This window comes from Bos mutus, chromosome 11 (assembly GCF_027580195.1).
Source record: "Bos mutus isolate GX-2022 chromosome 11, NWIPB_WYAK_1.1, whole genome shotgun sequence".
NCBI lineage: Eukaryota > Metazoa > Chordata > Mammalia > Artiodactyla > Bovidae > Bos > Bos mutus.
In genome coordinates, this window is record NC_091627.1 from 105,205,849 (window position 1) to 105,230,442 (window position 24,594).

Here is a 24,594-nt window from a genome sequence, read left to right on the forward strand (position 1 = left end):
TCTGTTGACTTAGATGAGTGAAAGTAATCACCGTAATCTTGTAAGCATCTTAAACATCAAATGAGCTTTGTACGATCTACTCTCCAGGCAAATGTAAATATCAGTTTTGTTTCACCTCTTTAAACTCTGTGGTACATGCAGGTTTTGAGAAGGTGGAAGGTGGAGTGATTTGATTTCTTGGGCACCGTAAGTCTGCCCACAAATCCTGATGATAGTCGTCTTTGCTGAAGACTTGGTTCTGGCCTCCAAACCCCAAGGTCTCTCGTTTGGACACAAGAGAAACAGGTGGTTTGTATTACTATGTCCTGTGTCGGGGCAGAAAGTGAAGACAGAGAGGGAACAGCTTCTTCACTGGTTCCTAACAACTTCAGTAAGTTACAGCTTTCTAGACATTTCAAAGTTACATCTATTAAAAAAAAAAAAAAAAACCAAAATCTTTGAGGTAAAATAGACGGATGTGCAGTTGTAAGAAGTAACAGAGGGCCTGGGTGTCCTATACCCGGTTCACCACAGTGGCAGCGTCTTGTTTAAATAGCACGCTGACTTCCTGGTGGCTCAGACAGGAAAGAATCTGCCTGCAGTGCAGGAGACGTGGGTTTGATCCTTTGGTTGGGAAGATCCCCTGGAGAAGGAAATAGCAACCCACTCCAGCATTCTTGCCTGGGCAATTCCATGGACAGAGGAGTCTGGCGGGCTACAGTCCATGGGGTCGCAAAGAGTGGGACACGGCTGAGGAGCTCACACAGTCGCAGCGTCATGGCCAGCATGCGACGTTTTAGAACCCCACTGCCTTATGTAAATTTCAGCAGTTTCTCGTGGACTCCGTTTGTGTGCATGGGAGCCTGTTCCCTGCCATTTTATCAGATGTGTAGGTTTGTGTGACCCCCAGGGCGGTCAGGATCCAGAAGAATTCCATCCCTTGGTTTCTCTTGCACATTTTTATGGTCACAGCCACCTTCCTCCTGCTCCCTAACCCCCAACAGCCATGAATCTGCGTGGCATGTCTGTACTTCTGTCCTTTTAAGTATGCTGTCAAAATAGAGTCACACCGTCAGTGGCTTTCTGCACTTGGCTCTTTTCACTCAGCGTGAAGCCGTCGAGGCCCATCCAGGATGCTGTGGGTATCGCATGTGCCTCCCCCTCCCTGTTGGCCTGTGGGAAGGGCATTGGGTTGTTGGCAGGGTTCTGGCAGGGACCTGGCATAGCTGGAACTTGGGGGCATTTGCCAGCTCTCGCTGGACATCGCACTTTGCCCTCTGGTATGTCTTTGGGCAGCTTTCAGTTGAAGGCCACGGGCACCCGCCTTCATTTTTAAGTCACTGCCTTGCTGTCAGACTGGCCACTGCCTGACACGTGCATGCTGACAGCTCATTGCAGTGCTCGTGATACTGAATGTTTTTCACGTCTGTTTGTCTGTCTGCCCTCCTGTGAGATGGCCATTCGCCAAGACAACAGAACTGTTTCTGTACAGGTTTTTGTGTGAACGTGAGTCTTCATCATTTCTCTGGGGTAGATGTCCAGAAACGCAATCGCTGGGTCAGATGGTAGTTTAGTTTTTTTTAGGAAACTGCCAAACAGTTTGCCAGAGTGTGCAGTTTTCCAAAATTGTTTTAGTCTCAGTCCTGGTTATAACTTACAGAAAACTATCAGTTACCAATATCCGGAGTGAAATGGGCTATCACAACAGATCGTGCATCCAAATACTTGTATTTTCTTATTTTTTAATCTTTATCAGTCTTTCTAGAGTTTGTCTGTTTTGTTTTTTTTTAAACCAGCCTTTTGTTTCATTTACTTTTCTCTATTATTTTCCTGTCTTCAACTCTGTTGTTTTGTCATTCTGCTGTGTACTTTGTGTGTTTTGTTTTTTCTCATTTCTTGAGGGTAGGAACTTCGGGTAGCAGTCCCTTTCCTCTTTTCTGCTACAAAAGTTTAGTGTCATAAATTTCTCTTCTTCCCTGCTTTAACTGCATGCCACATGTTTTGATATATTGTTTTCATTTTCATTGACTTCTGTGTTGTTTCCCTTGACCCTCTGAGCCTAGACGGTTTAGACATGTGTTGTTTCATTTCCCAAGTGCCTGAAGATTGTCTTGTCTTTCTGATATTTTCTTGTATGATTCCAATATGGTCAGAGAACGTACTCTGAATGAGTTCGGTTCTTTTAAATTTGTTGGGGTTTGTTTTATGGGTCAAGATGTGGTCTGTTTGGGGAACGCCCACGAGTGCTTGTGGGTCGGGGCATCTGTCTCCTGCTGCTGTTGGATGGCTCGTCGTCATGCGTTTGTCCATTCGGTCTTACCAGCTGCTTGTGCTGTTGGTTCCTCTGTATCCTTTCCGAGTTTCCGTCCAGTTGTTCTGTCAGCTCCTCAGAGCACAGTGTTGAAGTCCCCAGCTGTAGCGGTGGATCTGTCTATTTCTCCTCTCGTATCTGTCAGACTTTCTTCCATACGCTGCAAGGCACTCTTAGGAGTGTGCATATTTTGAATTATGTCTTCCTGTTAGAGTGCTCCTTTTATCGTTGCTGTGACGTCTACTTTATCAGATACTAATATAGCCACCCCTGCTTCTTGTAAAAGATATTAGCAGTGTTTGTATTTGCAGTGAGGTTTTTTTGTATGCAGTGTGTCTTTAGCTGATACTATATTTCTCTACCACATCAGTCTGTCTTCTCAGCTGTGTGCTGGGACCATTTGCGTTTAAGGTCGCTGCTGCTGTTAGAGCTTAAGTCTGCCAGCTTACTGTCTCTGTTTCCTCTGTTCGTGTTTTGTGTTTCTTTTTTTCAATCTTACTAAGAATTATTTGAACACTTTTTACAATTCCATCTTGGTTTTTTTTTGTAGTCTTTTTACACATATTGCTCTGTGCTCAGTCGCTTAAGTCGTGTCTGACTCTTTGTGACCCATGGACTGTAGCCCCACCAGGCTCCTCTGTCCATGGGATTTTTTAGGCAAGAACACTGGAGTCAATTGCTATTTCCTCCTCCAGGGGATCTTCCTGACCCAGAAATCAAACCCCAGTCTCCTGCATTGCAGGTGCTTCTTAACCGCTGAGCCATTGGGGAAGCCATTATGTTTGCTCTGGGGTTACACTGTCCATGTGTAACTTGTAACTTATTATCATCCGCCACTCTCAGTGATACCGCTGTTTTATGACTTGAGCTCAGCATAGGTACCTTACTTCTTCCTTTTAGGTCCCTTTATCCTGCCCTGTTTTTTTTTTTATTCTATTATTTCTTTAAATTTTTTCCATTTGTTTCTGGGTTTTAGTTGCAGCATGTGGAACTTTTTGTTGAGGTGCACAGGCTTCTCTAGTTGTGATACACAAGCTCCAGATCACATGGGGTCCATAGTAGAGGTATGTGGGCTTAATTGCCCCACAGCATATGAGATCTTAGTTCCCTGACTAGGGATCAAACCCATGTCCCCTGCATTGGAAAGCAGATTGATGACCACTGGACCACCAGGGAAGTCTCTGCCCTGATTTTTAAATGTCTTAAAATATTCTTCCATGTACACTGAGTACTATGCCAGATGACACTATTATTACTATTATTTTTGCTTTGACCATCAAATATAACTTAAGAAACTCCTGAAAAGTTGGCTACTTTATTATATGTACCTCCATTTTTTTTCCCTTCCTAATGTTCTTTCCTTTCTGAAGTCCCAAGACTGTTATCATTTCCTTCCTATTTAGAGGACTTACTTTTATCATTCTTCAATGACAGGCCTGCTAGCAACAATCATTAGTTCTCTTTCATCTGAGAATCTATTTCCCCTCCACCCCAGAGGATATCTTCACTGGATATAGAATTTGTGGTTGATGGCTGTTGGTTTTTTGTTTTTTTTTTCGTGCTTGAAAAACATGTCATTTCCTCCTGACATTTCTCCTGTCATTTCTCACTTGTAGGTGAGAAATCCTTTGTCACTCGAGCTGTTTTCCTATAAGTGTTGTGTCGTTTCTGTCTGGCTACTTCTGGGGGTTTTCCTTGTGTTTAGCTTCTAGAAATGTAATGTGGCTTGGATTTTTTATCTCTTTTGAGATTCACTCAGCTTCTTAAATCTGTGATTCGATGTTTTCTGCCAAGTTTGGGAATTTTTAGCCATTAACGTTTTTGGATGTTTTCCCAGTCCCTTCCTGCCTCTTTAGGGACTCCTGTAGGAGAGAACTAGTGTTGTGTTGGGGTCTCACAGGTCCCTGAGATGCTGTTCATTTTTCATCACGTACCCTCTCTCCTCTGATGAAGTTCTGTTGATCAGCTTCGTGTCAGCCAGTTCTCTCGTCTGTCACTTCCACTCTTGCTGTTGGTCCTGTCCAGTGGTTTCTTACTCTAAATTATGTTTCAGCTCTAAGGTTTTGCCTGCTCCTGCCGGGGCTCGGGGAGTGGACGTTCGGATCCCTTCCCAGTTCCCAGAGCAGCAGGGTGCTGACTGCGGCTTCACAGAGCCCCCCTGGGGGTGGATGCTCCCCCGGCCCTGCGATTCAAGGAGGGGAAGGGGTGGAGGGCTGACTGGCAGGCCTGTTTCTGCAGGAGGGGGGCCGAGGCTCAGCTCCTCTCTGCTCCCTGTTGACACCAGTGTGGGGGCTGCAGGGGGGCGAACGCCAGCCCTGCCTCCCATCCTGGTTCCCCCTTCATGCTGGGTGGCTGTGGAGGCCTGGAGACCCACCGGGTCCTGCTGACTCTTAAGGCTGGGATTTCCCGCTGCCTCCTTCAGTCTTACTGCCGCCAGGGGCTGGGCAGGTTCAGCTTCCCGCTAGCCCTCCCCCTGGCACAGGTAAGGGTGACTCAACTCTGACTTGTTTTGTCTCATTGCTCATCAGCGTTAGGTGGAGGTGGGGGCTGGGCCCACTGATAACATGCATGCGTGTGTGTGTGTGTGTGCTCACGCGCACATGTGCAGTGGCGACTCACCCAGCCTGTTACTGCTTCCATGCTGCTTAGTCAGGGTGACGGGTCAGCGAACTCTAGGAGACGGTGGAGGACAGAGTAGCCTGACGGGCTACAGTCCACGGGGTCACAAAGGGTGGGACACGACTTAGCGACTAAACAACAGCGGGGTCAGCTCTCCATGAGGCCCCCAGGGTGGGACCGTAGCATCTTCTGTTTCCACTGGGCAGAACCTGGGAGGCCAGCTCCCCACCTAACCTGCTGCACCACCTGGTTGGTTGCAGAGCATGCAGCACTCCTGCTGGGTGGGGGGTGGGTGGCATGCAGCGCTCAGCTACAGTAGGGTGGGCATAGCTAAGAGACTTTCCTCTGGGGGAGCCCCATCCCCCGTCCTCAGGCTAAAGCGGACAGGCTCTCCTTGCTGTGTTTTCTCTCCGCCTGTTGGAGATTGCATTGCAGGTATCTGCGGTGCTGTGGCTGGGGGTATGGAGGGTAATCTGAGGATCCAGGAGAGTCACCCCCGTGTCATTCCTCAAACCCCATGGTCCCCAGGAGCCACTCTCATGTCCCTCTCAGCCCTCTGTGCTTGTTTTATTTATTTTATTAATTTTATTTGTGTGTTTCTTTTTGGCTGTGATGCGTCTTCGCTGCTGCACAGGCCCTTGCTCTACTTGCAGCGAGTGGCGGCTGCTCTTGGTTGCAGTGTGTGGGTTGCTTGTTGCTTTGGCTTTTCTAATTGCAGAGAACAGGCTCTAGGGTGAGAGGGCTTCGGTGGTTGTGACTGACGCCCGGGCTCTGAGCACAGGCGCGTTAGTTGTGGCGCGTGGGCTTAGTCGCTGTGCAGCATGTGGCCTCTTCCCAGACCAGGGGTCAAGCTGCAGTCTCCTGCATCGGCAGGTAGATTCTTTACTACTGAGCCGCCAGGGAAGACCCTGTACTTGCTTGTTAAAATCCAGGGTTTTTAGTTGTGAAAAAGGAGGACCTCGGAGAACAGGGCGACCCCACCTTCATGGAACTAAAAATCTTTATTTTCTTTTCAGCAAGTGCTCACAATTGATGTTGACTGGCTCTGGTTGCAAAGTATTGGGTTGGCCAAAAAGTTCACTCAGGTTTTTTCCGTAACATCTTAATGGAAAAACCCAAACTAATTTTTTGGCCAACCCAGTATGACTACGTTTGAGAAATCGTGTCTTTCGCCCTTTCTTTTTACTCTATATGGGATAACAGGCTTTTCGTGTCGGAAGAGATTGAACAGTAATCCCTGACGTGTTTTTCAGACACTGACTGCAGTGTTCAGTCTTGTAGCCCCTGTGGTAGCATGCCCTCGGTGGGTACACAGCAGCCCCTCGTACGCACTGCCTGAAAAGTCACGGGTAACTCAGGTTTGGCAGCATGTGCTGCAGAGGGACTTCTCATTAGGGAAAATGGTAAGTCCTGTAGTTCTTGGAACGATTGGACTCTACTGTAAAGCAGGAAGAAGATCAATCATCCGTTGATTTGTCTTAGTTAATATTTAGGACCTTGGCAGTGTTAGATTTCTAGATCTACAGATGCACATAATTGCCAGTTGAATGCTAGACCATCTGACACAGTGTTTCCTGACCTACTTTTCAAACCAGTGATTCAGAGCACTTGTCCGGTGCCTGAGTGTCCACACACTCCTGGTCTGTGGTTGCCCCGCCTGTTATGGGGAGTCAGGACTCCCCATGGACCCCCACTGCCCATACCAGAGTCCAGCGGTGTTTGTTTTTCCTTTGTTGGGTCAGCCTCAGCCTCGACATACTCCTCCTGAGATACACTCCCAGCCGCCTTCACCCTCCTGTCACTGTCCTCTGGTCGTTCTGCTCGGTCAGAGCCAGGACCCGGGCCAGGGCACGTGACCTTAGGCTGCTTTCCTGGTCCGTGGAGTTCTTGTGGACACAAAGCAAATGTCTGTCCTTAGAGACCTGTGCTGTGCTGTGTCGGGCACTGGGCTGTGAGTCCTGTGTCACCCACCTGCCTGCAGACCCTGCTCAGTGGGCACAGAAGAGGGCCTGACAGCCCTTCCTTTCACAGGAAATGCTGGCAGAAACGTGTGTGCAGAGGGTTCATCACGGCACTTTTTACACCAACCGGAAAACTATTGGCAGTGCTGATGGTATAGGAAAACCTCTATGTTACTTCACATCCCTGGCTGTGGTTGTGAAGCTGTCTTCATAAAGATGTTAACAAGAATAATCACGTGGAAAATGCTCCTGGCGTAATGTTAAGCTTTACAAAGTTACAGAGTTCTTGGTGACACCCTAGTGTTGTCAGTTTGTGCTGCTGTAACAAAAACACCATAGATTGGGTGGCTTTGGTAATAAACATTTGTCTCGAAGTTGTGGAAGCTGGAAGTCTGAGATCCAGGTGTTGGCATGGTCGGGCTCTGATGACCCTGTTCCAGGCTCGTAGGTGGCTCCTGTGTTACAAGGTGGGAAGACAGGAAGCTAACTCCTTGACCCCTTTTAAGGGCACTGATGCACTCACGAAGACGCCACCCTCATGACCTGATGACCCCGTACAGGCCGCACCTCCATGTACATCACACTGGAGATGAATTTTATGGGTGACATGAACATGTACCCCATAGCACGTGATTTTGTGTTCAAGCAATTTACAAGCATAACAAAAAGAAGAAAAATACATCAAAATGTTAATAGTGAAAATTTTTGTATTCAACTCACAGGTGGTCTTAACCTTACTTTTTTTTTTTCTTTTTTGGTATTTGGAAAATTATCATGACTAGTATTGAAAATATAATTAATGCATAATGTATATATTTAAAATTTGAGGAGGGGTTTCCCTGGCAACCCAGTAATTAAGACTTTGCCTTCCAATGTGGGGTGGGGGAAGGGTAGGGTGTGGGTTTGATAAGATCCCACATGCCTCAGGGCAAAAAAAACACAGCATAAAACAGAAGTAGTAATATAACAGATTCATTAAAGACTTTTTAAATGGCTCACATCAAAAAAAAATCTTAAAAAGATTTTTTTTAATTTTAAATTAAAAGCCTTTTTTTTTTTAAATCTTTCGGCATTTTGACTAGCAGTTTGTCACTATGGCATGTGTAATTCAGCATTAACTTGTATGACTTAGTATTAACAGCCATACCCCTTATGTTGGTAAAGATTTCATCCAGGGGAGATGAAGCTTGGCCCATCACCACAAGTACTCCAGGTGGACGTTAGCCTCCTAATGTTCTCTTTGGGGGTCTCCCTTTTATTTTAGCAAAGTGAGTGTGTGCGTGCTCGGTTGCTTCAATCATGTCCGACTCCATGCGACCCCATGGACTCTAGCCCACCCCAGGCTCCTCTGTCCATGGGATTCTCCAGGCAAGAATACTCGAGTGGATTGCCATGCCCTTCACCAGGGGATCTTCCCAACCCAGGGATCAAACCTAGGTCTCCTGCATTGGCAAGTGGATTCTTTACCTCTGGTGCCACCTGAGTCATTGTGTAAGAGCTCCAGCTGGCAGGGTTGGCGTTGATTGGGCACCTGTGGGTTGTACTGCCTTCCTGTCTCGGTTGCACACGGGTCTGGAGTGGGGTCTGAGCGGTACCCGGCTGTTCTCAGCCCCACGAGTAACCTGGGCAGATCTGTATGTTTCTTAGAGCTTCGATTTCCTCATCCATCAGACGGAGACAGAAGTTCTCACCTCCCGAGAGCTGAGGGCTTTTTTGTATGAGCTCCTGGGCAGGGAGCAGCTGGCAGGGACTTGGTCACTGTTTTCCTTGCTCAGTGACTGTCGAGGCTCCAGCAGGTCCCTGAGCATGACAGAATGAAACATTCCTTCCTCCTTTCCGTGGAAAGGAGCTGTCATTTCAGGACTTTAGGAAACCCACAGGGAAGTCAGTTCATCTGGAAATGAGCTGTAATTCTAACCCTGCCAGGCCCCAGAACAAACAAGCAAAATAGGAAAGAAAGTCTTTTCTAGGAAGTGGCCTGGGAGGGCAAGGGAGGTCCAAATCACCCTTGACCTGCCCATGAACCTGCACATCACCCTGAGAAGAACCTTGGCAGATATTTGGACCATGGAGAAACATCTGGACACCCCCGCTGCACTGGCTCTGTTGGGACCAGGTCTGTGTCAGGGACACCTGAGAGGGATGGCCTATTGGGTTAGGCAGAAGCTTGACTGTAGCTCAAGACGTGTGGTTGGAGAAAGAAAGATTTGGACACTTAAGACAGGCTTGAACTGCTTTTTCCTGCAGTTAGAAGTTATTGCAGTTTTTTTTCAAAATAAGGGGTATTTTGCTCACTGTTCTAACGTTAGCAGTAGTCATTGGCTGAATAGAATTGTGGTGCTCTTGGTAGAGAACCTGCCTGCCAGTGCATGAGATTGGCACACTTGGGTTCCTTCCGGGGTTCAGGAAGCTGTCTGTGAAAGTCATTACCTGCCAAGGGACAGAGAGCAGCAGGGCTAACACACGTGCACCCAGGCACACGCACACACGTGATCGTTAGTGTGTTGGGGCCAATTCACAGCAATGGAGGAAATGAAATACGCTCATTGGAGAGAGAACCCAGCCACTGGCCTGCTTATCTCAGGAGAGGTGAAGCCTGTGGTGGGTGCCCCCTGGTCTGTACTTGGGGCTTACCAGCTGGTACCAGTGGTGAACACATCTGCCAGTGCAGGAGACTTAAGAGACATGGGTTCAGTCCCTGGGTCAGGAATATCTCCTGGAGTAGGAAATGGCAACCCACCGTAGTGTTTTTGCCTAGAGAATCCCGTGGACAGGGGAGCCTGGTGGGCTACAGTCCACGGGGCCCCACAGAGTCAGGCACTACTAAAGTGACTCAGTGCACACACATGAATAGAATTGAGAATTTTAAAGTAGCTTTTTTTTTCCTTTTCCCTGTGCACGTTCTGCTTCTTGGCCATCGTTAAATTTTGGTTTTTACTTCTGAGTGAATGAATCATGAACCCTTGAGGACTTTTTTTTACACGCTGTGAGCTGACCGGTTCCTGGGAGGACAGGTTGAAGCCCAGTGTGTGAGAGGCTAGGCCTTCGTGGTTTTAAGTATTTGCTTAGAGTGAGTTGGTATCCCCGGTGTCCTATGGTAGCCCCACATTTACTTTGCATTTCCTCTGTTTGCAACCCTGGATCAGATCCCGGTGGTTCACGAGTGTTTCACCAGCGGTGAGCCGACGGCTCCTAAGAAGGGCTGCCTGGCCACGTGTGCCCTCAGGCTGATGGGGGAGGGCTGCCTGTGGCCCTGTCTTGTCCTGGAGCCAGAGCCTTGAATCGGCTCTCTGCACAGGATGAGATGCTTCCTTTAGTTTGGGCTTTGCAGCCCTTCCTTAGGCATGAATATGGTTTTGGAGCTAAAATTTCTTTTAAAAAAAAAGAAATGAACCATTTCAGTCCAAGAGGGTGTATGGTAAAAATTAAAACTGGTTCAACATGATGCTGCTCAGCTGAGTTGCTCTGGGGACTTTTTTCCCCAGAAATAAGTCCTGTTCCTAGACCAGAGCATGCGTCCCACTCCAGTTCCTAAAACATTTTGAAGTAAGCAATTTACCTGAGACTTTTCACAGCAACTTGCTTGTGTGGTAGGGACCTGTTTTTCTCTTGCAGATGTGTGTCTTGGAGGGGCCAGGGGGCGGTGTATGGGATGAGCCATACTTGACAACCTTAGTTTAGGGGAGTTTTCTGTGGAATAAGTGCTGGGGGAGAGACTGAAGGTTTCTTGTTTATTGTCTGGTTTTTCATCCTTTGAGAAATTTCTTAATGCAGGGTAGTCTGGAAGTGAATTCTGGATCTATGCGGTCTTAGGAAATGTTTGAATTTAGACCTCTGGGCGTGTGTAGCTGCTCATTTGTGTCTGACCCCTTGGTGACCCCATGGCCTGTAGCCCACCAAGCTCCTCTGTCCATGGGATGCTCCAGGCACAAATGCTAGGCTGGGTAGCCATGCCCTCCTCCAGGGGATCTCCTGATCCAGGAATCGAACCTGCCGCTTCTGCATTGCAGGCGGGTTCTTTACTGCGAGCCACCAGGGAAGCCTACAGTGAGTATAAATTCTGCTCAACTGGTCAAAACAACTCGCCAGCCTAAGGAAATGTGGTGATATGTAGCACAAGCACATATGCTTCTCAATTTAAAAAGAATTCACTGATACTTAAAGCGGTGGGTGAGTTCTGAGATTCCCTCTCTTCTGTCGTGTGGATTCCGTCACTGGAAGCCTTTGAAGCTTAGAACTGGGTTCCCTCTGTAAGGGAAGCCTGATAACACAACAGCCGTGCTTCATGTTCTCCCAGGTCCTTATTTCTAACAGTTGGTAGGAAGGGAGTGTTGGAGTGGACACTTCCAGCAGGTAACCCAGGCAGTCTTGATGCTTCCTCTGCTGTTGTGCAGTCCCCGGGGCAGGTCTCTCCACCTGGCTGGGGACCTGTGTCCTCCTGGAATGGCAGGGTGTCGCAGCCTGTCTGCAGTGGTCAGAGGAGCACTGCAGGGAGTTAGTTGGTGGAGGCGTGCTGCACTGAGCTGGAGTGACCCTGTTTAATCGGCGTCGCACATTGGGTTTCTAAACTCGTGCTAAGTCACTTCAGTCCTGTCCGACTCTTTGCAACCCCATGGACTGTAGTCCGCCGGGCTGTGTCCGTCAGATTCACCAGGCAAGAATACTGGAGTGGGTTACCGTTTCCAGGGGATTTTCCTGACCCAGGGATCAAACCCGCATCTCTGTGTCTCCTGCATTGGAAGGCAAGTTACTCACCACTAGTACCACCTCAGATGCCCAGGGGCAGCCGGACTACTGCACCCAGGATCTGAGCCCACAAAGCAGTAGAGCAGTGATCAGCTTCCATTCTTGTCCTGCATGGGACATGGCACAGCCATGACGGGACATTTTTGTGATTTGCAGAGGAGGCCTTAGGATCACCGCCTCCGCCCCGGGAATTGCCTTGTCATGTAGAGGTTAGGTAGTGCCTTCAGTGGGGTTGGTACAGGCTGGTCAGTGGATGAAGGAACTTGGGCTCCAACCATCTTTCTGATGGACTACTCACCACACCAATCAAATTCTCTGCTCACTTGAGCCTTTCGGTTTTCTTATTTTTTACGCAAGGTTCAATTCATACAGTGTTTCTTTTTATCATGGGATTTTCTATAAAAAGGGCTTCCCTGGTGGCTCAGATGGTAAAGAATCTGCCTGCAATGCAGGAGACCTGGGTTTGATCCCTGGGTTGGAAAGATTCCCTGGAGAAAGGAATGGCAACCCACTCTAGTACTCTTGCCTGGAGAATTCCATGGACAGAGGAGCCTGGCAGGTTATAGTCCCTGGGGTCACAGAGTCGAATAGGACTGAGTGACTAACGCTTTTCTACAAAAGGCTTTGGGGCTGTGTTCGCCTGTGTCCCTTGGAGGGATTCCTCCCCGCCTCCACCCCTGCGTTCAGCATCAGTGTGTCTTCTAGACACAGGAGCTTTGTGAATTTTCTAGGGGAAAGGAATCAGACAGCCCAACTGAGACAGACATGTGTTTTGAGGCCAAATACTTAAACCATCAAATGTCCAAACACAATGATTCCATCCTTGTGATTATGCAAAACAGTGTCTGGAATTGAGGTGTGATGTTTTCTCTCTCGATACGATGTGGGATAAGAAGAGGCAGCTGGCTCTTGTGAATTTGTTTTAAGTGGGAAGCTTTTATTATACCTCATCCTTCAAGTGTGTTATCAGTCACCATATATCTGCATCAACAGCTAAGCGCTTCACTTAGCACATGGCCTTGATAAACTTTAAGTGCATAAATAAAATTACAGGGTTTTACAGGTCTTAATTGGAAAGCTGTTTCGGATGCAGCCTTTCAGGATTCTGTTTTGGCCCCTTTGCCTGGGTCTCCACTGTTATTAAGACAAAACACTACGATGCTTAAGACCTTCATGTGAACTGAGGAGAAGAGATTTTCGTCACCTGTTTCCTGCCGCCAGCATTAAATTTCATAGAGGAAGCCACACGCGCTCTCTAGTCAGAAATTTTTTATATTCGCAGTGTAAATTCTCGTTTCTTCCCCCAGATCTGATGATGGGCCAGGAACCCAGGTTATCGAAAGCTAGTAACCTCAAAATTTTTAACACTTTATTTCTAAGGAAAGGTCTTAAGTGAATTAACATGTAGAATTGTATGTTTACTTGTCAAGGGTGTTCAAAAAGCATTTCTCTTTTCATAGTTTTGCTGGAGTAAGTGGTGAAATAAATTTTGTGGATAGGAAGTTGTCTCTGCTGTCAGTGGAAGGAGCATAGCTTGGACTATATTTATTTGGGGGGTTATTTTTGTTTTTCAAAAGAAGACTGCATAGTCAAGTCCTCCATGATCTTCTGGAAGGAATCTTCTCGTTGTTCAGTTGCTAAGTAGTATCTGACTCAGCGACCCCAAGGACTGCAGCACGCCAGGCTTCCCTGTCCTTCACTGTCTCCTGGAGTTTGCTCAAACTCATGTCCATTGAGTCGATGATGCCATCCAACCATCTCATCCTCTGTTGTCCCCTTCTCCTCCTGCCTTCAATCTTTCCCAGCATCAGGGTTGTTTCCAATGAGTCAGCTCTCCACATCAGGTGGCCAAAGTATTGGAGCTTCGGCATCAGTCCTTTCATTGAGTATTCAGGGTTGATTTCCTTTAGGACTGACTGGAAGGAATTGTAAGACTGTAGAAATAAGAGACACAGCGGTCCCGGGGACAGAGGGGCTAGGCGCACGTAGGGAAAGCGAGCAACAGTCCTGTCCTGTGTCTCCCTGCGCCCATCCAGACCTAGTGAGACCATGGCCACACACTGCTCAGAGCAGCATGTTTTGGGGAACAGATGGAGCAGGACCAGAGTGGAGCACCTTGCCATGAAAGGAACGTGGAAGGATCTGGCTCAGGACCATGTGTGGGGCACATGGTAGCAGCTTCATGATTAAAAGCTGCGGTGATGACTGAGAGGGATTATCTTTGTAGCCCCAGGGGACAGAGTCTAGATTTGGGTTGGAATTAGAAGGGAACACTCCGGTTCCCAGAAGGGAGAACTCTGTAGCCCCCAGTGCCCGTCAGCAGGACCACAGTGCCTTAGGAAAAGCGGTGCACCTGTGCCAGGCCAGGCTACCAGGCATTGCGGTTTACGCCCCCATCTGCTGGCCCCTACTGTGACTCAGAGTTAGCTGGGTATGTCCTTGGACATAGACATAAAACTCAAAATCTGAGTTTGCTTCTGGCATGTCACTGGCTTCTGGAAAAACATGGATTGTGGGGGACAGTTCGGGTGATATGGGGAGCTAGGTCGTTAGAGGTTGAATAGTAAGAAGGCATAGCATTCATCCTAATGCTTTTAAATTCAGTTTATTGTAAGAAACAGGTAACTGTCACAGGGGAAAGATACAAACACTGGTTTCCAGCCTCATAGCCTTGGCTTTCTGGCAGTTTGCACACGGTCAGACTGGAAGTTGATCGAAACAGCTTATTTTGATTTTCTTACCCACAGTCACGTAAAGGCAGTGGGCAACACACACTGGCTGCAGCTTGGAAGTTTTCTTTTTGTTTTTTGATCCCAGCAGCTGTTTATAAAGCACCATCCTGAATTCATGCAACTGCTTAGAGATTCACCTACATGTGTGCCAGGGAGAAACAGGTGTGAAAACCTGACAAGTAATGATGCTGTGTTCCATCGCTCTATTTCAGTTCTCTTTCATTTTCATCCAGTGGCTCAGTGGAATTGATAGAGGATTCTCAAAAAATAAGATGATACAGTTGGGAAATAATAGATCCAGAGAGAGGTGTGTGTCTGTAGATAATTGGGCTCTGGCTCATTTGCTTTGTGAGAACCATCAGAGTGGAAGGTGACTTCTGACAGGGTTACTGCTGTTGAGCTGTCATGGCAGCAGCCCTTCTACCCTGTGGCTGGGAATTCAGAAGCATCTGAGACCACTCAGTCCCTCAGATGGGTTTCCAGTGGAAATGGTGGCCGGATGGCTAGTGACTTCCTCATCCTCCTTGTCAACTGTGGATAAATCTTCGTTAATAAAGGTATTTCCGAAGATACCTTCCTAAGTCAGGAGACTGTTGCATTCAATAAACATCCTAGAAGGGGCCGCATGCAGAATCAGTGCTTCCTCTCAGCATTTTTGGAGCGTCTGTTTCAGAATTGGTTTATCCCTGGTTTCAGAGCCTACAAAGTGGTTCTTTATGGCTTTTGGTTCAGCCCCTAAATGCCAGGAGGAGGGACTTTCTTTCCACTCTTTCTTACTGCTCCACAGTCCCTGGTAAATAGGCAAAATGAGCTCTTACTTGCCTGAGTACATGCTGTGGTATGTTTAAAATAGAAAATCATTTCTTCAAAGTCATACATTCAGCGTCTCTTCAAGGAAGAGAAATCCTTTCTCAGCTCTGAGTTGGAAATTGATTCAGAGCTCAGTTCACATTGATTAGTTGAAAATCTGATGTCGATTCTACGGTTCACTGAACATCTGAGAACAGTGTAGAGTGCGTGTTCCTGTGGGGTCTCGTTTGGTCTCCAGCTCTGCACTTGAAGCTCCAGTAGTGACATGATGGGAACTCGAGCAGTCGCTAGCCCAGGGATGTGAGAGCATCCTGTCCCCAAGGACGACCAAAGCGGTGTGCGCACAGGCATACCCTGCGCTCCCCTAGCCCCGCCTCCGGATGCTCCCAGCCCCCTGGGTGGGTGTGGAAGGATGGACGTGAACGTCAGGCAGGGACCTCGGTGCCTTTGAACACCTGCCATTCGGAGCAGTGGGGTAGGAGTGGTTGGGCATTCAGGAAAAGTCAGGTTTGGCTTGACTGATGTCAAGCTCATTACGCAGTGGCAATCTCGTTTTCTTTTTTTTTTAATGTTCCCACTCTTGCTGGCAGTGCTACAGAAAGCCCTTTCCGAAAGCCTCAGCCTGATTTCACTATCAGCCACTTAACCACGATATTAATTTTTTTTTCAATTGCTGAACTTTTAAGATTTGGAATTACCCTCTGGGCTGGAAACTAGTTCTGTAGCTGAACCACAACAGTCTGTTAATCAAACATTGCACATCTTTCAGTAACTCGAGAGTTCTGTGGTGTTGTAAAAGGTCCCCCTTCCTACCTACCTCTACACTGGGAGAGAAAAATAGATTAATCATACACCTTGTGGGTTTGTTTTTTTTTAACTATAGGAAATCAGGTTACCGGTAAGTGCTAGATTTCATAAAATTGTCTGCAAGAGGTTCGATGAGCTCTAATGAGCATGTCTCACTGCTGGACCGCCCTCCTCTGACGCAGTCGCACGCTGAGCCTCTGCGGGGGTGCTGAACTGAGCCTCTGCGGGGGTGCTGAACTGGGTCTCCGTCGCTGTGTGCAGGCTTTCTCTGGTTGTGGTGCGCACAGGCTTAGTGCGGTGGCTGCCTCTGTACAGCACAGGCTCTAGGGTGGCCAGGCTCAGAAGTGTGATGCATGGGCATCAGTAGGTGCCCTGTAGCTTGTGGGATCCTCGTTCCTGGACCAGGGGTTGAACCCATGTCCCCTGCACCGGCCGGCGGATTCTTAACCACTGGACCACCAGGAAAGTCCTGCCTTACAAGTTTTGATGAGTGGCTTTGGTTAGGAATCTGGGCTCCCAGCAAGTTCAAGCTCAGGAAGACACTGTGGGATCAGAGCCGGCCTTGTGTGGACTTCTGGCTACAGCTTTTGGACAGTAGTAACTTTGCATTGGGCTTCCCTGGTGGCTCCGTGGGTAAAGAATCCACCTGTCAATGCAGGTACTGTGCCTGGGTTGGGAAGATCCTCTGGAGAAGGAAATGGCAACCCACCCCAGTGTTCTTGCCTGGAGAATCCTATGGACAGAGGAGCCTGCTGGGCGACAGTCCATGGGGTCGCAAAGAGTCAGACACAACTGAGCAACGGAAAACAGTTTTACACTAAGAGCAGTTCCTGTTTGGTTGTGCCTCTTTGTCTTCCCTCCCCTCTCCTGTTGTAGTTCCCACCTTTATGTATGAAATGCATTCTTAAATGCTGAAGCTGCATTTTCTGTGGGTGAGAATACACCTCATCACTGTTATTTCCCCTTTGAAGAAGTTTTTATGTGTATGTAAAATTGCCTTACTTAAAAATGTGATCTTTTTACATAGTAATAAGAGCTTTTGTTTGCAGTAGAGAGACACATTTTGCTAGTAAAAATGAACGTCGCTCAGTTGTGTCTGACTCTTTGCCACCCTCCAGGCCAGAATACTGGAGTGGGTAGGTAGCCTTTCCCTTCTCCAGGGGATTTTCCCAACCCAGGGGTAGAACCCAGGTCTCCTGCATTGCAGGTGGATTCTTTACCAGCTGAGCCACAAGGGAAGCCCAGGTAACATTTATGGCTAGAAAATCCCATGGACGGAGGAGCCTGGTGGGCTTCAGTCCACAGGGTCGCTAAGAGTTGGGCACGACTGAGCGACTTCACTTTCACTTTTCACTTTCATGCACTGGAGAAGGAAATGGCAACCCACTCCAGTACTCTTGCCTGGAAAATCCCATGGATGGAGGAGCCTGGTGGGCTGCCGTCTATGGGGTCACACAGAGTCGGACACGACTGAAGCGACTTAGCAGCAGGAGCAGCAGCACATTGCAGACAGCATAATGATGTTTCTCTTTCTTATAGAGATATTAATGTAAGTTATCTTTTTGATAAGTGGAGTATATGCGGATGGGAGCAGGCAGACAAAGTATCTAGAAAGGATTGTAGGATTGAGGGTTTTTTTTTTAAGTATCCCCTGCCCTTTAATGCCACCAGCTCCAGGCTCACCTGCAGAAGACGGAGCCGTGGATCCCTTCCTCACTGCAGTGGTCAATGCTCTGGTCACTGTGGAGAAGAATTCCACAAACTGACGATAAAGGAAATAAAAAACCTTTGTTCTGGCTCCAACCAGTGCTGCCCTGGGACTGATAAGCCGACACTCAGGGCAGCCAGACCCCACCCTCTGTCTTGCTAGGTTCTCATGTGACATGAGACCACATATGGCAGACAGACAGACATGAAGCTAGTGGTGAAGCTTAGGAAAGGCTCCCCATCCTCCCCTGAAAAGGAGATGCTTGTCACTTAAGAAATAATCTGTGAAACTTAGGTGGAAAAGTCCATCGTACTATAGATTAACACTACCTTTTTAAAATACAGGAATAGGATGCTTCTGAAAATAAATAGAATTTTTGCCTTACAATCTTACTTGAAAACTAATACTCTGTATACACATTGGCTAGTCTTTATTGCAGGATGCATGTTGGTCATTAAACATTTTAGGTTTATAAATTCAAGCAATGAGAAAAGTATTTACTTCTAAAAAAAACTGCCCCAAATGGTGACAGAGTAGCCCAGACAGATCAGTCTCCTTTGTAAAAGTTAATGTATATTGTATGTCACTGTTCTATAGAAACTTAAAAAATACTCCTAAGAACAGTGGCTGGACTTCCCTGCCGGCTCAGTGGTAAAGAATCCGCCCATCAATACATGAGACAAGGGTTTGATCCCTGGGTTGGGAAGGTCCCGTAAGAGAAGGAAATGGCAACCCACTTCAGTATTCTTGCTCCTCCCATGGAAAGAGAGCCGGTCGGCTACAGTCCATGGGGTCACAAAGAGTTGGACACAACTGAGCAGCTAAAGAACAACAAGAACGGTGGCTAGCTCTCTTACTGATCTGTTACTATCAGTTAGTAGGTGCTAAGCCTAGTCTAACCTGGCCATTATCTAAGGTTAATCAGAACTTCCAGCTCCTTAGTGTTCTCTGCAGACACAGGTCTGGGCCCCAGGACTGATCCCTGCCTTCTTCCCCCTCTGCTCAGTGTTTCTCAAGGTCTGGTCTGTGGACCGTCTGTTCCAGGAGCTCATGTAAGAATGTGGCCTCAGGGGCCACCCATAGACACAACCCACCTGAATCTCCTGGCCAGACCTGGTAGATATGTTTCTGTGTGTTTATTGATGCTAACAGTTCATTATGGAACTCTTCTTTCCGTAGAAGAAACATCTGCTTATTTCCTTACCCCATAAATAGCAAGACGTTTATCTCTAAGATGAGTAAGTCACATCTGGTCCCCAAATTTCCAGGTGCTGGGTTGATGCAGTTACTGGGTGCTCATTTTAATACTGGACATGCTCCCATGGTGCTTCCAGCCTCCAGACCTCACATGAGTCAGATAGAATGTCCTTAACCACACACGTCAGTGAGGGTTTTAAATATTGGTAGAATTCAATAGATTTCATCTACTGCATAGGGGAAATCTACCAAGAGACCTTCTTCCTCTGTTTTGTGTTGTTCAGTTGCTCAGTCGTTTCTGACTTTGTGACCCCACTCCAGGCTTCCCTGTCCTTCACTGTCTTCTGGAGTTTGCTCAAACTCATGTCCATTGAGTCAGTGATGCCATCCAACCATGTCATCCTCTGTCATCCTCTTCTCCTGCCTTCAGTCTTCACCAGCATGAGGTATTTTCCCAGTGAGTTGGCTCTTCGCATCAGGTGGCCAAAGTGTGGGAGCTTCAGCAACAGTCCTTCCAATGAATATTCAGGGTTGATATCCTTTAGTATTGACTGGTTTGATCTCCTTGCTGTCCAGGGGACACTCAAGAGTCTTCTCTAGTGCCATAATTAAAGCATCAATTCTTTGGTGCTCAGCTACATCCATATGTAGCTACTGGAAAAACCGCAGCTTTGATTATAAGGACCTTTGTTGGCAAAGTGGTGTCTCTGCTTTTTAATATGCTGTATAGTTTTGTCATAGTGTTTTTTCCAAGGAGCGAACATATATTTTGTGTTACAAGAATATAAAGTAGGAGTATCATTGTCCAGAAGAAGTTTAGCATTTAGTTGAAATTTAGCCTATAATCCACAGGAATGTAAGCTCATGGGAGCAGAGCTGGGTCCTCTCTGGTTGCTGTACCCAGACCATCTCCTGAGTAGTGTCTAGCTCATGGGCATTCATATTTGTTGGGTAAAGTAGTGAGTGTCTTAAGTTGCTAAACTTCGGGTAACTTGCCAGCAGTTTTTTTACCAGTCTCTCATCTTTGGAAAACACGCAGTCTAGATTTCACAGACTCTTTGGATAATTGGCACTGTCTTCATTTCTGACTCTAGGGTTGGAGGCAGATTTACTCTCTGAGAGAGAACCCAGTCTAGTGAGAAATGAGCGGGGTTCTGGAATCGGGAGAGGCCGGTGGTGGTGGCTCTGAGCAGCCACCTGGCATCCTGGGTGCTGCTTTGCTCAGGTGTGTCCGTGCCTCCCTGAGATGGTCCCACAGGTACAGATGCACAGAAGGGAGGCTTTCCTTTCCCTCCAGAGTCAGTTAACTTGGTAACAGCAGCTTCTAAGTTCAGGGGCAAAGCTCATGATCACTGATAATATAAAAAGACAGTAATGGTTTGGTCCCTCTGATAGACAAAATCCTTGAAGAGCTGCAAACCCAGGAGATGGGAGTGAACTATGGCCTGCCATCTGGCATCACGTCTAAACTGAAACTTTTTTCTGCCAGTTTAGCCATTTAAAATGTAATTTTAATAGGCTTACACAGAGTAACGATAGAACTGTTGTGTGATAAAGGTGTAGACAAGGCAGTTTTCTGTGTGGTGGGAGAGGTATTCAGGGGACGTGCCTGGCTTACCCCAAAAGCTTCCCTGACATCAGTGTTGGTATTCTTTATGCGGGGTCCTTGGGGAGTCTCCCCTCTGGCTCATTCCCAGCACGGATAATCCTGGAGAGGATCCACAAGTGTTCTTGTGCATGTGCGCGGGCACCCTGCTGCTTTCAGCCTTTTGGGGTCCTCCGTTCCCCCCGGGCGAGGGCTGAGGGACAGAGAAGTTGGGGCAAGAAATTAAGAAGACATGGTAAAAACTCAAAAAATTTACTTTTAAGTGATCTTACAGAGCTAAGAACCCACACCACTTTTATTTGTGATGATAAACAGAACTCCAGATACGGCATACAAGAAAAAAAATTTTTTTAACAAAAACACGAAACAGGAAGCTGTATTCATGTTATGGCAGAATCTGATTATCATAGGTGTTTAAATATTTCCCTGTGGTTAAAGTGGAGCACATGTGTCTTAATTGCCATTGCAGCATGCTCTTTGTAACAGGAAGTTAGCATAAGCCGCGTGCGGAGAGCAGTTGAAATCCAAGAATCTCCTCTCTGCCTGTTACCTGTGTCACCCCGCTGTACTCCTCCGAGTGTGGCAAGTGCTTTTCCTCGTAATCCTTGGAGGGTACCATCTCCCTGATGCTCCTGGGAATCTCTGGACAAATCACGTTTTTGTGTGCTCCATATTTTGGCTTTGCAGTGGGCTCATCAGCCAGCAGCTGAATGTACTGGGTGTGTTTGGGAATGACAGCTTAATGAAAGGGCGGACCTCCCTCCTCTTTCTCCTTTCAGAAGGGCTTTTGCTCTTACCCCCAGAGCATTTCCTCTCCTCGTGTGATGTTTGCACACTTGAGGCCATCTTTGTTAGCTGCATTAATATCGAGACAAAACATGCAATTACGCTTTCATTTGGCCCCGCAGTGGTGCTGGTGTGGACTGGCTGTGTTTCGCCTTCTTCCATGGAAACCAGCTCATTCATTTCTCAGGTTTTTTCTGACTTCCCTTTGAGTAGGACAGCTGTTTCATCTCATAATCCTCGGTGTCGTTTTGACATTTTCCTAGGAATTTCACCTCACCTTCTGATCAAAATATAGTTATTGTCTGGACAGCCTAACTTACGTTCTTGTATGTTTCAAGGGTAAGTGGCTTCTCAGGTGGGAAAGAATCCATCTGCCAGTGCCGAGACATAGGTTCAGTCTCTGGGTCAGGAGGGTTCCCCTGGGGAAGGACATGGCAGCCCACTCCAGTATTCTTGCCTGAGAAATCCCGTAGACAGAGGAGCCTGGTGGGCTTCAGTCCATGGGGTCTCAAAGAGTCAGACATGGCTTAGTGACTAAAGAGCAGCTGCAGCACGTGTCAAGGGTGTTTCCTGGGCAGAATTGATTGTACCATTTCTGCCTGTCTCTGCCTTCACGAAATAGAGGTGTGTCATTCATCGGCTGCGGTATATTTAAATTTGGCACTTCTGAATCTCCAGTATCCCTTATTCATGAACCAGAGGTTGCATAGCAGAGCCTGCCACTGTAATCTTGAATGTGTGATTGTAGTTCTTGACATCTGGGAACATCCCATGTGTAAGATGGGCTGACTTCTGGAAACTGACCTTGGGACTTACTGAATGATCCATGGAAACAATGTGATTTTTGTTCTGTCTGTTTTCATGCAGCTTCCATGAGGCAGTCTCAGGCTGTACCTGCAGATACACGCCCAGAGATATGGATTGCCCAAGAGCTACGGCGTATCGGAGACGAGTTTAATGCATATTACCCAAGAAGGGTAAATGATGTTTTCTTTACCTCCTTTTTTGATTCTGTGCTATTCTGGAAATGAGCAGTATTACCTAGGTGTGACCTACTCTTCTTTCTGCATTCCCATTTTCCATTTCTTTTATGGCTGAACTTAAGTGGTAGGGATTAGACAAAATACAGTATGAGCCAAGGGGGATTGGAGGAGCACAAACCTTAAACCCTCCATGCTTGAAGAAAAGGAAGTATTTATATATTTGAAATACTTCCACAAAAATATTAACGTAGTCTTCAAGCCAGAGTGGGTGTTTCTGTCCTCCTTTGAAGCAGTTTGGGTCAGAGGTAAAGAAATTTCTAAATTTCCATCTTTATGCAGCCAACGGGAATGATGCCAGCTTTAAAGTAGGAGTCTTGGACTTTCCTGATGGTTCCGTGGTTGAGTCTCTGTGCTTCCAATGCAGGGGATGTGGGTTCGATCCCTGATCAGGGAACTGAGATCCCACGTGCTGTGGGATGCAGTCAAGAAGATGAGCCGGCGGGGGGTGAGTACAAGTCTCAGGCAGTGAGTCAGAGCAGGAGCGCCTTTCTGTCCTTCAGCCCCCACTGCTCTTCTCAGTGTTCCATTTATTGAAATGTATCAAGAGGCCAGTATTTAGCCTATGATTTGGGGTATAAAGTTTTTTATACCTCAAATTGATAGCGCTGGAATTTTTTGAGGTGTGCTGTTGGTTTAAAAGAAAAAAAAAAATCAGCCTTGGATCTTGGGCTGCACACCCCATGTGTTGGTTTTGCTCAGTGGCAATGTATGTTACTGTTTTGGACACCTTATTCTCATGGAAGACTGTTAAACTGTGTAGGCTTCAACTCAGGGAGTTAGGCTCCTAGGAGCATGTGTGACCACTTCTTGTAGGGGTTCACCAACACACGCATGAGAGAATGTAATTTCGGCTTGCTTACCTTTTTTCTGGGCTTCTGGTGGCTCAGTGGTAATAAACCCGCCTGCCCATGCAGGAGACCCGGGTTTGATCCCTGGTTCCAGAAGATCCCCTGGAGTAGGAAATGGCAACCCACTCTAGTATTCCTGCCTGAAAATTCCAGCAGACAGAGTAGCCTGGTGGGCTACAGTCCATGGGGTCACAAAGAGTAGGACACGGTTTAGTGACTAAGCAGTGGCAGAACCCCGTCTTTTCTGTTTCCCGTGTATGAAGATGTTTGTGTTGATTTACCCAAAAGGAAGCACTTAATTATTTTCTACAAAATAAAATTTAATATCATTCTTTCTGTGTTACTTCTCATCTGACTCCTTTTTCCCCAGATATTATGGTTTCATATAAACCCCTTTTAAAGATTCTTTGTTTCTTCTGGAGGGAATTTATGCTTTGGACACCCTGATGTTTTGTCCTATTTTAAATGTTAGTCTTTTTTGTAGCTAGCTATTGCTAAGTAAATGGATGGTCCCTGTACAATTACTTTCAATCTTTCTTATTTTCCTGTTATATATGATGCTTTCTTAGCTTTTGTAAACATACACGGAGATGTTTTCCAGTTACAAGTTTTTTATTTCTCCAGTATAGAATCTCCATCCAGGAGTTGAGGACTTTGAGAATACTCTTACTGGCTCCTCTTCACACCTTCCGTTGGGTGTGTATAGGTGTGTTTGATGGGAAACGTGCTGTGTATGAGCCTGCCATTAGATGCAAGATGCCGCATGGATGAACGGGCTTCAGAATTCCTTACGACGCTGCATCTAGCTGGCAGAACGCCCCGCAGCCTGGTGGGAGCCCGTTCACAGAATGTAAACCCCTCTCAGCCTCACTCTACAGTGCCGCTCCTCTTTGCAAGGTGGACTGTTGTGCAATTGGCCACAGAAGTTAGTGTTCCCCCAGGCCTCTGCCTTATTTCTCTGGTGGAATTTTGGGGTTACTGTCTGTGTGTGTGTGGACTTGGCTTTCCCGCTGGACTTGGGGAGTGATCAGAAGCAGGGCCCCAGGGTATCTGGGATGTTGGTCCTGGTGCTGAGCCGGGGAAGGACATGTGTCCCTCCCAGGGGGTAGGCTGAATGCATCCACCGTGATTCGGATGCGTGTCACAGATCCAGCAGGAGGAGGTGACTTCCAATGGCCGTGGCAGCCAACAGGGTGAGCAAGGCTGTGACTGAGCAGCACACTGGCCCTGCCTCCCCCATCTTTTGGGGCAGTGGATAGCCTTGGGACTCAGGTCTAGCTTGGGTGGGGCTCCCCGGGAGAGGTGAGGCTGTTGGGCCCTGGTGCCTTCAGAGTCCGGAAAGCTCAGGACACAGAGAGCAGTCGTCAACTCCATCCTCTTGGGAGCTGACTGAGAGCCTTTGACCATAGAGCCATATGGGTTTAAGGAGATTTTGCCAAAG

At 47.3% G+C, this 24,594-nt stretch overlaps 1 protein-coding gene across 1 annotated transcript in view; it reads left to right on the forward strand.

The window, feature by feature from the left end:
• The window catches only part of BCL2L11 (BCL2 like 11), a 46,210-nt gene that overhangs the window by 5,743 nt on the left and 15,873 nt on the right, over positions 1-24,594 (forward strand). Inside the window, 1 exon segment of the mRNA XM_005891584.2 lies at positions 22,130-22,239. Coding sequence (XP_005891646.2) covers positions 22,130-22,239 — 110 coding nt within the window.